Genomic DNA, 15,000 nt, shown 5'->3' with positions numbered 1-15,000 from the left:
GAAAAGATTTCAAACAATATTTCGACACAGGTCTGCTAAAGGCACTCCAATAGGCCTATTTTCCCTGGGTAAACACTGATGGCTATTTCTCAAGATCACCACTAGAGGACGCTAAAACTCAATAAGTGTGCTATTTAAATCCTTACTGCCAACTGTGTTAACCATATTTTTCTTAGGTTTTAAGTCATAATTCATTGTCCGTTTTAAAACACGAATAAAACGAAAAAGAGGATATAAAAATTAATTTAAACTTACAAATAATTGTGATAGTGTGTTTCGTTACGATGCTTTAATGAAAATCAAAACGATCATCCACAAACTAAGTTTACAGTTAAGCAATTTTAGGAATAACGATGTCAAAACAACCAATTTGTGGTCATCTAACTGAGAAACATAGCAGGTAGAGTTACTATTCGGTTTAATATATATAAACTGCAATTCATAAGCATCTCTCTTAAAGCATAGCCTACTAAGTTACATGTTTCCTAATAGTCTCCTGTCAAACATTGTTCTCCTTTGAATAATTGAATAGCTCTTTTCTATTTAGATATTTAATCATATTTGATGTCAACTAATAGCAAACACTACTAAAACAGGCTATTCCTGACTCTGATGTACGCAGTTAACGGATCTGAAAAATGTGAAAATTGCAAAGAAGAACATTCTGTGGGTAAAAAGTTATCTTAAAAATAATAAAATAATTATTTTAAAAAAAACTCACAGATAAAAGTTGTTCTCCGCCAAGTGAATTGGGTGGCAACGTTCAATTCATGTTCCTCTTGATCGTCTTTTATGAGACGGGATGGCTCCACTGGCCACAATTCTCCCATTGATATTTTGGAGAGAAAATGCGACGACGGGCGACGTCATCGAGAAGCATCCCCTTTGAAGAGAACAGCATGAACGACAGTGACCTCATCATTCAACACCAGCAGCTAGGTAAAGGCATCGGAACTGAACTGTAGCCTAATTACTCTCACATGGGCAAATATGTGATTTGATGACGATATCCTGTCATCAATAACCAGAATCATGTGTTCTAATGCTCACAAGTATAACCCTTTTAACATTTGCCATGCAGGTGGATTTGACTAGCCTACATTTGCATTGTGTAGTATTGTTTACTGTAAGCCATATGCATTCTAAACATTGTTTAAAGATCTTAATCTTTAAAGAAGCATTTGAAATACGAATGAAACTGATAGGCCTACATCAAATAGGAATATCAATATTTTATTCCCTTCATATAAACTAGGCCTATTAATGAACAATTTCAATGTTTTACAGTATCTTTAAATGCACAATGTGATAGAATTAATCGACTGAAAGAAAGAATCAGACATCAGAAAGCGTTTATTGCCAAGTTTTCACAATTTCAATGTTTTACAGTATCTTTAAATGCACAATGTGATAGAATTAATCGACTGAAAGAAAGAATCAGACATCAGAAAGAGTTTATTGCCAAGTTTTCACATCCAAGGAATTTGCTTTGGACTGTTGATGCAAACAGGGCGAGGACAAGACTGGCCAGTGCAAAATACAACACAACCTATAATAAACACAATACAATGTTTAAAATTACATTGGCAGTGCGACTCCCGGGCCTTGTTGACGAGTCCAGCTGCAGTCGGGTGAAACTATTCTTGTGTCGTGAGGTAAACCGCAGCGCTGCCGGAGGGGAGTGGTTCACACAGCTTGCGTCCAGTACGATACAATACAACTGACTAACGTGAATAGGGGACCTGCACATGTTCAAGAGTATTAATGCGGCTTTGGTTACCGATGGATATTCTCAAGGTGAAAGTAGTGGGTCAAGTTGCTGAGTCCTGCTGAGTCAACATCACTGACATACTGTTATGTCGAGGCTGATTAAGCATGTGACATATTTTGCCATGGCCTCGAATAACACTGACAATATTGTCACATGGACTCATATTTCAGTCCGTAGCTGGAATAAAAGCCGCAGTGGTGGTGGAAAACAAAGCGAATTCCAGTGCTCCTCTGAGGCTGCTGAAATGTGTTGATTTTCCATTGTAAATAGCTGAGCGAAGTATAGTTATCACCCTGCAGATGTGAAGGGTTTTCCTAACGGATTCACATGCTAAGCCCCATAAGGCCTTAGTGCATGCCCTAGAATGTCTGCTATGCACACACACACACCCGCGCGCACACACACATCTCTCTCACACACACACACACACACATATGCACACACACAAACAATTGTGCACGCACACAGTCTGCCTATCTGTCTCACACACACTTACAACCCCCCCCAGGACCCAGAATCACGCTACCCCCCCACCCCCCACCCACCATCTCCCCCATACCCAGAAGCCATGCCCCCACCCTCCAGTACCCAGGAACACGCTATAACCCCCCCCCCACCCTCCCCGTACCCAGAAACAAGCTGGTCTCTCCCCGGACTCAGAGGCACGCTACGGTCCCACCCCCTACTTCCTCTGAGGCGAACCGTCTCCACATCCAGCTGTTATTTTAGTATCGCTGCAGCCTCGCTCCGATGCCCCAGCAGACATAACAGAAGAACCACTCGCAGCTACCGAGCACCAGAGGAAAAAGCTGCCGAGAGCCCTTTGAAAAGAGCAGGATGTCCCCTCTCTCTTCCCCATCCTCCCTCGCACCCCTGTCCAGACCCCTCACCTCCTCCACTCTTCCTTCCCTCCACTTAATACCCACAATCCTCTGCTGCCGAGTGGAGCTGGGACTCAGGTCGGCCTTCCCCTGTGTGTGTGCCTGACAGTCAGCCATTAGGGGCGCGTTTGAAGGGCCCAGTCAATGGTCTTCCTCAAGCCCAGATGAAAGGCTCTGGCCTGGGGCTGTGAATACCAGTGGCCCTGTGAACTGCAGGGTAACTGCATCTAGGTTGTAATTTCTACTGCCAACATTCAGGCCATGGGATGGGCCCGTTTGTGTTGGATAAGGAATTGGGAGGGGGACATGAAAGGAGAGTTGTGTGTGTGTGTGTGCGTGTGTGTGTGTGTGTGTGTGTGTGTGGGTGTGTGTGTGTGCGTGTGTGCGTGTGTGCGTGTGTTTTGACCGAACAGCGATGACACACAAGAGGCTGGTGGTCAGACGTGTCAACACGCAGCGCTGCTCAGTGTTAGTCACACAAGGGTGTGTGTGTGTGTGTGTTGGTTGAGTCGGATAATGATTAAAGAGCAGCCTAGAGAAGCCAAGCCTGCGAAACGACACCACAGTGTGAAGATGAGAGGCTCAAGATCCCCGTGGAGAGAGAAGGGGTCTTGATTACAGGTTAAACCCATATCCTCTCATTAGCTGGAAAAGGTTGAGACATTCAATGTTTCACTAAGGTCTTTCACTGACTTCAGTTGAAGCCATCACACAAATTGGAACTCAGCCTCTTTCTGTATTAGCTACGTGTTAACTGATCCATTCAGCACTGTATTTTTGTTAAAATCTTCACCTGGGGATACATTTTTCACTTTTGAAGGATAATTATTGAAGAGACGGGGGGAAAATATTGCTTTCGTGGCACATACCTGATCTAAAATAGATGTGTTTATCCAGGATGATCCTTCCTGAAGAGGCCACCCTCTCCATGACAGGTCTTCCTGTCATTCTCTGGTCCTGTGCTCTCTCTGCTCCCCCTCTGCCTCTTTCTCTGCCTCTATCTCTGCCTCTCTCTCTCTGTCTCTCTATCTCTGTCTCTCTCTCTCTGTCTCTGCCTCTCTCTCTGCTTCTCTCTCTGCCTCTCTTTCTGCCTCTCTCTCTGCTCCCCCCTCTGCCTCTTTCTCTACCTCTATCTCTGCCTCTCTCTCTCTCTGCCTCTTTCTGCTTCTCTCTCTGCTTCTCTCTCTGCCTCTCTTTCTGCCTCTCTCTCTCTGCCTCTCCTTCTGCTTCTCTCTCTGCTTCTCTCTCTGCCTCTCTTTCTGCTTCTCTCTCTGCCTCTCTCTCTGCCTCTCTCTCTCTCTGCCTCTTTCTGCCTCTCTCTCTGCCTCTCTCTCTCTGCCTCTCTCTGCCTCTCTCTCTCTCTGCCTCTTTCTGCTTCTCTCTCTGCCTCTCTCTCTCTGCCTCTCTCTGCCTCTCTCTCTCTGCTTCTCTCTCTCTACCTCTCTTTCTGCTTCTCTCTCTGCTTCTCTCTCTGCCTCTCTTTCTGCTTCTCTCTCTGCCTCTCTCTCTCTGCCTCTCTCTGCCTCTCTCTCTCTGCTTCTCTCTCTCTACCTCTCTTTCTGCTTCTCTCTCTGCTTCTCTCTCTGCTTCTCTCTCTGCCTCTCTCTCTGCCTCTCTCTCTCTGCCTCTCTCTGCCTCTCTCTCTCTGCTTCTCTCTCTCTACCTCTCTTTCTGCTTCTCTCTCTGCCTCTCTTTCTGCCTCTCTGCCTCTCTCTCTGCTTCTCTCTGCTCCCCCCCTCTGCCTCTTTCTCTGCCTCTATCTCTGCCTTTCTCTCTCTCTCTGCCTCTCTTTCTGCTTCTCTCTCTGCCTCTCTCTCTCTGCCTCTCTTTCTGCTTCTCTCTCTTCCTCTCTGCTCCTCTCTCTGCCTCTCTGCTCCTCTCTCTTCCTCTCTGCTCCTCTTTCTGCCTCTCTGCTCCTCTCTCTTCCTCTCTGCTCCTCTCTCTTCCTCTCTGCTCCTCTCTCTGCTCCTCTCTCTGCCTAGCTTGAATTCTGGGGTCTCAGTACTGGAACAGATTTGATAGAGGGAAAACAGAGCAAACTTACTGTAGCAACCTGTTAAGGCCTCAGATATGACCTCACTGTGAAGGTAAACCTTTTAGTTTGTGTTAGAAACCTGGCAACCCGAAGCGTTGAGTACAGTGGCAACCAGCCTCGAGGGACTGAACGGCACAATGTAAACAGCCCACCCACACACTTTTAAAGATATTTTTAGGGCATTTCTGCTTTAATGGGATCCACGGTGCAAGTGCAGACAGGAAAGGTGGGAGAGAGACATGCAGCAAAGGGCGTGGGCCGGATTCGAACCCACGCCGCTGCGGTAAGGACCAGCCTTTACGTGGTACGCGCCCCAACCCATCGAGCCACCGGGGCGCCCCCCCCCCCACACCCCATCTTCATGTAGTGACTCGCACCATGTGATACCAGTCTGTAGAGCTGTAAAGATGACTCAGGGGAGAAAGAACAATAGGTTCCATTAGTGGGAGGAGTAAACAGAGGTTTTGGGAGAGGCGGAGTCCAGAGAACTACCGTTACACTCACTCACACTGTGACACCATCAGTGGGGAAACAGATGGTTGCGCAAGTGCACCCATTATAACAAGGAAATTAGATAGGAAATAGTTTTCACATGTTTGTTTCTGAGTGATTACTTATTTCTTAACGATTCATTAGGGAAGCACCAAGGGACATAGTGAAGGGAAATTCAGCAGGACCAAGCTGTCTTTAATTTGATTTTTGAAACAAAGAACCACAAAGTTGCTGTAAGCAAATCCGTTCCTGGTGAAAAAGTATTGATACAAAGGATTATATATATATATACATATACATATATATATATACATAAGGATTATTGAGATAGAAGCATGTGCTTTTACAAAATAGGAATCTATACTGAGAGACTGCAGGGGAAGTGAAGAGCGAAGGTGCTCTGGGAGGATGGTTTGGGTTTAGATGCTGTAGCATGGAGGAGAGGAGGATTAGCCTGCAGGGCATAGAAATGCTAAACAGGCTAATTGACCCAAGATCTCCAACCTTTTGATCCTCCCCCTCAGGAATGACAATGTCTGCAATGAATCCAGGCTCCAATGGCTTCACCATATGTTACGCCAACCACTTGATATTAAATTTTGCCCACACAGGTGATAACACATCTGTTATTGTGAAATTGAAACCTGTTTAAAGTGAAAATATACAGTGCAAGCTGTTCTGTATTTAAACTCATTTATTTTGTCTTGAGATACAAAGGCCAAACACAAGGGAATCTTTTAAGAAACACATGAATAAACACATCAATTCCGGTGAAAATACTTGAAGGTCCAAGTTTGTTTGACAAGGACCGTGTAATAACAGCATAAAAACACAATTGTCATGAATCATATAAAACCAAGAACAGAACAACACATATGATTTGGAATAACTTTGAGTCATATGACGAACAATCGTTAAACAAATCAGCAGCTCCACATTGGAACTGAAAAATGAATGAGTCAATATGATGCATGCAGAGTTGGGATAACGCAGCTGTTCTGTAGCAGTCTGCAACGATAAAAAAACACTTTACACTGTCTGACACTATCCATCCATAAACTTGCAATGAAACTGCGGTCCACATATGCATTTAGAAGAATATTGCCCATGTTTTCCAGCTACTTATGTTAATATGAGTTTATATCAAAACTAGTATCTTATTGCACAAGCCCATTTAATCATAAATAATGGGGGATCTTTACAATGGTATGACCTAAGAGCAGTACAGTATGCAGATGGCTGTGTCTTTTGTGTCACATGTCCAGAGCACCGTAGAAATCATTTGAAATTTGATTTGGCTCTCTCGTCTTATCAGTTGGGCCGCAGCTGTCAATGCTCTGCATAATCTTGACTGTCATTTCAGAGATGGATGGAAATATTTCTGTCTGCTGCAAACATTTACATGAACTTATTGGGGGGGGGGGGGGGGGGCATTACATATTATATACAGAACATAACCAAACAAGAAGCAACTGTGGAACGAACAGCTTTGTTTAAAATCACCCCCTTCTTATTAGTCTATAACCGGACTTCTCTTCAATACAAACATCTTCTTTTTCTACCAACTGTATATGTAACAGTAGTTCTTGAAATGCAAATACTTTTTTGGTTTCACAATCTCTGCCAATTCAGCGAACGTAAATCCATCTTTTATTCTGGACGTGCCAATTCCAATGGGGGTAAAAATAGCTAGAAAACAAAGTGAGTAATATTGAGTGTGGCTGTGAATATAAACGGTTAGAACAGCTTCAGTAGCATTTACAGTGCGAGTAGCTCTGCGTTGACCTGAGTACCACATCTGGCAGTAATCTGGATTAGCTGCACTATTCTCATCTCTCAGGTGACATTCGTCCATTAGTAATAAATGCATGACCTTAATTATGCACTACGAGATGTTTTATCGAAATAAATCTCTAATATGGAGAGGACATGTCACAAATGCAGGATATCAAGTTAACAGACAACACCACGATGTTAGGATGACACTAGACTCGACTAGACTAGCAAAATGAATCAATCAAATTTAATTCAAATTGAATAGCACTCAAGTTCACAGATCTAGTTCCACAGAGTCCTACTAATTTCTGAATACTGTACATGCTTATCATCTGTTTACTATTCTACTCACTGCACTGGATATATCATATACACGAACTGAAACCAGATATGACTAATCAATATTAATGCATTGATGACTAATGTCATAAATGTGACAAATCAAAGGAAATGAAATCTATCTGGTATATACTTCAAAAAATAAATCGTATCTAATCTATAGTCACACAATGGATGTTGACTTATCAGGCAGCCCAACCAAAGAAAACACAAACCTAAAACCTTCTGCAGAAATCCTTCTCTTCCCAGACCACTGAAGAAAGAATGAAGGTAACACTACACACACGTGTGTTTGGATAACTCACTTCAGTGTTTCTGGACTGGTCCTAAGAGTATTCAAAGTCCTCGGCTGGATAACATGTTGGCTACAGTATACAGCTGTACTGTACATCACCAGCAATGGGTCTCGGGTTCAGTGTTGATAAGGGCCCTGTTTCAATACTCTGAACATCCACGTTTGGTTTGATTGAACTTTATTTGTATAGCGCATTTCCTCCACAGAGGCAACGCAATGCGCTTTACAGAGAACGAGGGGGGATGGACATAAATCCTACCCCTACATTTTCTGAGAAGGAAGCAAAAAAAAAAAAAAAACAGTTCACCCAGGGGGCCAAAATATGTGAGCTGTAAAAATCTGAAGGTCAGCCATTACCTCCAGGAAAGGAGGAAGAATGCAATCCCAGAGTGTTCTAGACAGGTTCAGAGTATTCTAGCATGGCCGCAGACAGGTTCAGAGTATTCTAGCAGGATCCTAGAGCCCAACTGACACAGCGGGCGTCCGTTACCCTCTACAGAGTCCTCTTCCCCTCTTTCTAGCAGGAACTATGAGAAGGGTGAATACAATCTGACCATGCATCAGGGGGTGAGGGTAACGTCCACCCCCCTCCAGTCAGGGCCAGGGTTGTGTGTGTGTGTGGTGCGGTGGTGTTTTGCTGCCCTCTAGGGGTGTGAGCAAGGCAGTGCAGGTGTGGCTCAGGACGAGGGGGAGGCGTAGGCGGGAGAGGGGGGGAGGGGTTTGGTGGGAGGGGCTACTCCTCGCAGCCTAGCAGCTCCACTCGCAGAGTGATGCGCTCGTGCCACGCCCACGGGAGGACGCGGACGAATCGGGCGTAGAAGGGCGGCTCGAAGACGTTCTTTTTGTGGACGTTGTTGTCGCTGTTGCCCGGGAAGATCTGGGAATGGAGAGCCAAACGGTGGACAGGAAACCGATTGGAGTCATTCTGGCTGAGGCAACTGAGCATCAATCATCTAATCTTCTTCTAACAAGTCAAGACATTTGTCTTTGTTTAAACTCTTAGTTGTCATTACATGTACGATTAATCAAATTTGATTATCTTTGCACACAGGTGCACTCTTCTGGGTTAAGATTCTGGGCTGCTCACACAAGCATGTGGTCCCAATCAGTAAAACAGACATCTAAAACTTGTTATGGATGTCAGAAGACATGGGCTTTGTCCCAAAACTCATTATAGGCCTCCTCCTTTCTTGCACTCATTCTTTCCAGACCATAAACGGGCTTGAAGGGGTGGGCTTCATATCAAAGGTATGATAGAACATTCACATGTTTCAGAACGTTCTGTCGGTTTCCACTTTCCTGAGGGGGGGGGGGTACCGCATGTGGGCCACCAGACACCTACCTTGTCTGTTCTGGTGCCGTCGTCCTTGACTACGCTCCAGTTCTGTCCGTCGTCGCTGTAAGAGACCTTGAAGGCGGAGACGAACTGGACCGAGCCAAAGTCCTTGGCTCCCTGGGTGACGATGCCTGTGATCCTCTTGGGAGACTCCAGGTCCACCTGGTTTTCAAAGAGAGACAATGTCAAGGAGGGGACATACAGAGTGAGACCATATCCATAGGGGGTGAGTTAAACTAGAACCCTGCACTGCCCCCCTGATCCTCGACGTCTCATTCTGACCTGCAGCCACTCGGAGCGCTCGTTGGTGGCGGCGGTCCAGGCGTTGGTCTTGCCCTGTTTGTCCAGACGGGCGTAGTGGGGGTGCCAGGTGAAGGTCTCGATGCCCCAGGTCCGGAAGGCGCTCGATGCCGTCAGCTGGCGGTCCAACACCAGGCGCGACTTGATACCCAGGGGCTCAGAACAACCTGCCATGTTTGAATACACTGCGGAGTGAGACCAGGCAGAGAGAGAGAGAGAGAGAGAGCATGATAGATAGGGGACGGACAAGGAAGCGGCCCAAGCCAGCCAGCCGGCGTTGTGAAGCACAGAGACAAGACAGAACAGGATGACCGGAACATGGACGGGATGGACAGACTTTGGTTATAGCGGCCGTTCTCAACCAGTGGTCCGCGGCCCACTCGTGGTCTACAGAGCGCCACCAAGTGGGCTGCAGAGGCAGTGGTAGCCTACTGCCAAAAGGTTAGAAAAAAAAGAGTTTGGTAATTTACAAAGCTTTGTTTTATTTTTTTCGAAATGTACTTAAGAGTTCACATATAAAAATGTCAAGTTAAAATGCAGAATTTCAATGACCAGTTACATTTGAATATCACACCGTGCCAATCACATCTGAATGTGTTCAGCTAACATAGCTTCCTAGCGAACATTCCCTCGGACGCAAACTTACCCTCGCCCTCGGATGCAAAAAGTGACCGACCACTCTCGTGTATTTGGGAAGGTGGTCCTCGGAATATTTTGAACAATCAAAAGTGGGCCTTAAGTTAAAAAAAGGTTGAGAACCCCTGGTTTAGAGGGAGGTAGTAACCATAGGTAAGCCAGATGCGAGCCGTTGAGTTAGGCCATGCTGGGACCAGAGAGTTTCTACGTGACAGACAGGTGAAAGAGCAGGCAGGACAGCAGAGCTGAGCGCTGACGTGTGACACGTCTGTAGAACATGCATTAACACACGCTAACATGCAGTAACACACGCTGGAGAGATGCTTTTCAGAGCCATGCATGTAGACAGGGGTTGTGCTAGGAGACATGCTGTTTCTAATGCAAACGTTAAGATGAGTGTTCCGGAATGCTTTGAGATGTGTGGCGTGTGTGTGCGGACAAACAAAAGCATAGTGAAAACCCAAGCCAGATGTGTAACCTCAGATATACTGTAGAAAGTTTGACAAACATATTTTTGAACGCATGTTTCAAGTTGTAAGTCTCAAACGCGGTGCCAAAAGCCGTATATTTAAGTATCTTGTCAGTTGCGACGATCCAGCACAAAATGCCCTGCTTGCAACTGTACAGAAAGACAGATACTGTTGTGTACTTTTTCTGTTAAAGCACACTTGCACGCACACATGCACTAGAGAAACAGAAGATTTGTCTACAAAACAAGGCCAGTGTCTTGGCAAGAACTACTGGCACCATGATCAAAAGAAGAGTACTTTGAATTAGAGGTTTGTTGCCGAAACGAAGACATGAAAGCACTCCAGAGTATCGTAAGTCTCTTGGCGAAGAAAGAAACAGTCGTCTACGATGATGAATATGATTCGCTCATTCTCGATCTGCGTCCAACTCATCTGATTCATTTACACAGTAGGTCTCCACGACAGAAAACCAAAACACGTCCATATGGTGTGAAAAGAAATCAGATCCTTGTGTCGTGTGCTTTGGAGAATAACTGAGGTGCAAATGGGATGCATATATGTGAGAGTCTTTGAGTGCCAACACTCCCACACAAAAAAACAACTTACATTTCTGTCTGAGATGAAAAATTGTGTGTTCATTAAAGAATGTTCATTAAACTTTTCTTTTGTCTGTACTGTACATATAATATCCACACGAGTGCCATCGGACTCTGTGTGCGTGTGCATGTGTGTGTATGTTTTTGAGTGAGTGAGTGAGTGGGCGAGCGAGTGAGTGAGTGAGTGAGTGAGTGAGTGAATGAGTGAGTGAGTGAGTGAGTGAGTGAGTGAGTGAGTGAGTGAGTGAGTGAGTGAGTGAGCGAGCGAGTGAGTGAGCGAGCGAGAGAGAGAGAGCGAGCGACTGAGTGAGTGAGTGAGTGAGTGAGTGAGTGAGTGAGCGTGTGAGTGAGAGAGCGAGCGATCGAGTGACTGAGTGAGTGAGCGAGCGAGTGACTGAGTGAGCGAGTGAGTGTGTGAATGAGTGAGTGAATGAGTGAGCGAACGAGCGAGCGAGCAAGCTTACCGTTGAGTTCACAGCCCACCAGCTCCAGGCGCAGGGTGCAGGCCTTACGACACACCACAGGGATGATGCGGATGAACTGGCCGATGATGGGCGGGTCAAACAGGTTGGTCTTGGTGCTGTCGTTGTCCACGTTCCCCACAAACACCTGGAGGAGGTCGGGAGGAAGGATGGAGGATTTCACTCTCCACTGATAAACAATGACAGCTAATATTTAACACTGATTGTCATTCAAATAGCACAGTCAAAGAAGCTAAACCAAAGAAGCTGAAGTATAGTTACCCTAAACCAAACTCTAAAGTTGGATATTTTCCCACGTCCGATTTTTCCCTCTACTCACAGCTAAAAGCCTTCAAATGGCATGGAATTCATAATTACAATCACTGAGGTTTCTAACACGCCCATACGTCAGTGTGACCGGTCCCTGACCGCCACGGCGCGCCTTAGCGCTCACTCACATTGTCCTTCTTCTGTCCGCTCAGGCGGTACATGGTGTACGTCCGCCCGTCCTGGCTGGCCGCCACCTTGAAGGACTTGATGAACTCTGCCGACCCCATGCGGCTGGCGCCCTGCGTCACGATGCCCGTGAAGCGCATCTTCCTCTGCATGTTGATCTGGAGGCGGGGTTTAGCGCGTTAGGATCCCCGTTTGTTTACGAACACGGACGAAGCAGAAAACACGGTACGGTAGCAGAGAAAAAAACGACATAAAAATGCCATCCAGACGGCTCCAGACGGTCTGTATACGTCCGTCTATGCGGCGCACAGACACGTCTAGGTCAATGTGGACGGTGAAAAGCGAGCATCTCATGTGTACTGGTCTGCAATGACAGAATGGGTGAGATCTTTCAGGCATCCAGAATTAAAAAATATGGCACGCACATCAACTCAAACCTTTTTAGGCAGGTGCTGGATCAAAAACAAGTACACTAATAAGAAGAATGGATGATCCGCACACTGAAGCTCCATTTAACATGCTTTTAATCTGGTGTGACGCTTCGAGCCACTGCTCTTCTTCAGACATCAAGTGCGGATCATCCATTCTTCTTATCTCGCAGGCATCCATATGTATCGCTATGCTGCTTTCATCTGTCCAGATCAGTGCCCATGAGCTCGTATACAGAAGTCGATGGAAGCGCAATAGACCAGAGATGGTGTGGAGGTGTAGCCAGCTCACCTCTATCCAGGGGTTCCTGTCGTGGGATGCGGAGGTCCAGGCGTTGACCAGGCCCTTGTTGTTGAGGCGGGCCAGCTCGGGGCCCCAGCGCTGAAGGCCCAGGACAGCGTAGTGAACCGAAGAGGCCGAGATCTGAGACTCAGCGATGCCGCCTCCCTCCATTCCCAGCAGAGAGATGCAACCTAGGAGAGAGGGAAGGAAGGAAGGAAGGAAGGAAGGAAGGAAGGAAGGAAGGAAGGAAGGAAGGAAGGAAGGAAGGAAGGAAGGAAGGAAGGAAGGAAGGAAGGAAGGAAGGAAGGAAGGAAGGAAGGAAGGAAGGAAGGAAGGAAGGAAGGAAGGAAGGAAGGAGAAACAGAGGAAGGGGAGGAGGGAAAAGGTACCTCCAACCACAGAGAGACAAGGTGATAAGACACAGACACACCGACAAGATACAAACACACAAGTCTTTTCTATAGGTACATACAGTAGCAATGGAGTCAGTTGGCAGTGGCGATATAAGTGAAATGAGATGTCAGTGCCCCTGTAGAAGTTTCTAGGTTGAAAATGTATATGCTTGCTGAAATCAAGTTAATCAGCCATATTTTATTATTTTAATTAGTTGTTATCTATCTGTGACTCACTCAATGCACCATTCACAGCATGTCCTGAGAAATATGTGGCCTTGATCATTGTGCTGCTGTATAAATGTCATCTGAAGGGAGTACTCTTCAGAGATTTATGCCTTTTGACGACTTGCTATGACGTTCGTTTGTGCTGCTGTATAAATGTTATCTTAAGGAAGTACTCTTCATAGAGATTTTGCATTGACTCATGTATGTACATACATTGCATTGACAGTTTTATATCCGAAGCCACAAGGACTGAAGACGATTGGAAGTTTTCTTCCACATTGACCCCTTTCAGCATAATTGCAAACTATGCTACTAATTTAGCAAAGAACGGTCATGAGATGCACCACTATCCATATCCTACAGTCGCACCATTGACCTCTCCTGGCGTCAGAGCTCTCTTCAAAGAGCTCATTCATCACTGTAATGACTAGGCTCCCATATTACATTACCTAATTCATGTATGTATTGATTGCATTGGGCCTAATGCATCTACTCCATTCAACTTAAATATAGCACTGATGTGGTTAAGAAGCTGTAACTATGACTGATGGAGAGTCGGCTGAATGCGTAGTGGATGGAGGTTGGCACTCACGCAGCTGGCAGTGTTTGCCCACGTAGGGCGAGGGGCACTGGCAGGTGTAGTCTCCATCCAGGTCCCTGCAGGAGCCCCCGTTCTTGCAGGGCTGGCCGGCACAGTCGTTCACATCTGCGCGAGACACGCAAATCAGGCCGTCGTCAACAATAAGCTTCGTCCCAAACCAACTGGACTTCTATGCATGTGCTGTGAGTGAATATACTTATACAAACAAATCTCATAATTTATCACTCGTCAGTTATCGCTTATGGATTTGATTTCATCGCTTTCCTTTTTATTGCACTGAATTGTGAGGGAATACATAAAAAAAGAAAAAAGTACATAAGTAGCATTTAAAACATGAACAAGCGCACCAGCCAAATTCCCTCCCTATTCCACACCAGCCTAATTCCCTGTAAAGCCTTGCTTCGCCACTAGATGGCGGACTCTGCATTTGTATACATTTGCTGCCGGCCCTTGAGATGGGGCTCTGCAAATGGAAGAGGCGAGGGCAGGAGAGTGGATCAGGAGAACGGAATGGAAAGAAACGGTCACTTTTCATCTCCTGCCCACAAGAACTGCATGCATGACTAAACGTCCTTTGAACCTGTCCTATATTGACCACACTTGCACATGACCGAATCTCACTAGTTTTCCAAGGATGGGGAGGATTCTGCTCTCGGACAAACCTAACCCTTTCACTCAACCCACAGGGCACAGGGCTCTCCAGGTGTGATCTGGTGTGTGGAAGAAAGCTCGCACAAACGTAGCGCACACAGGCGTTGGGGATATTTCTCAAGTGCACACATTCCTGGAAGGTTTAGTGACATAACACAACTCTTTTTATGCTCATTTCGAATGAACCAGACTATTTCCACCGTTGCCTTTTAACAGCTTACTCACCCAAGCCCTCATTAAATGTCTCAGGGTATTAAACTGTGATAAATTGTTTTCCCTTTTGGCTGAATTGGTATTTAGGATCAGGTGACAAACTAAACATGTACGTACATGTCTGCCCTCAGGTGTAATAATAACTCAACTGCCAACCGATAGACCTATAACCCTAATTCATAGTGACAGACATTAAGATAGACACCCTCGTTCCTTGAGAGTGTCAGCAGCTGCCCCTCTCATCATTAAGAGGATGAGGCCCAGTGGAGACCACAAAGTCTAGCAACTCTAAAGTACAAAGACGACCTCCTTGACATGCAGTACACCTAATCCACTTAGAGGGGGAGGCAGAGGGAGGAC

General features: G+C 45.9%; 1 protein-coding gene across 2 annotated transcripts in view; it reads right to left on the bottom strand.

Annotated features, from left to right (window-relative positions):
- Positions 1-5,887: 5,887 nt before the first annotated feature.
- The window catches only part of mfge8b (milk fat globule EGF and factor V/VIII domain containing b), a 22,805-nt gene continuing 13,692 nt past the window's right edge, over positions 5,888-15,000 (bottom strand). The window contains exons 4-10 of one of the 2 annotated variants that reach the window (XM_084450847.1): positions 13,768-13,881; positions 12,565-12,746; positions 11,847-12,002; positions 11,392-11,536; positions 9,208-9,410; positions 8,932-9,087; positions 5,888-8,466 (exon numbers count right to left, since the gene is read on the bottom strand). In XM_084450847.1, the coding sequence (XP_084306973.1) occupies positions 8,323-8,466; positions 8,932-9,087; positions 9,208-9,410; positions 11,392-11,536; positions 11,847-12,002; positions 12,565-12,746; positions 13,768-13,881 (1,100 nt within the window). In that variant the 3' untranslated portion in view covers positions 5,888-8,322. The remainder of the gene's footprint in view (positions 8,467-8,931; positions 9,088-9,207; positions 9,411-11,391; positions 11,537-11,846; positions 12,003-12,564; positions 12,747-13,767; positions 13,882-15,000) is intronic. The other variant, XM_084450848.1, reaches the window with a different exon arrangement.

The sequence above is a fragment of the Borostomias antarcticus genome (genome assembly GCF_949987555.1).
Source record: "Borostomias antarcticus genome assembly, chromosome: 16".
Lineage (NCBI taxonomy): Eukaryota > Metazoa > Chordata > Actinopteri > Stomiiformes > Stomiidae > Borostomias > Borostomias antarcticus.
Note: the sequence above shows the minus strand (reverse complement) of the source record. Positions and strands in the feature narration are given on the sequence as shown.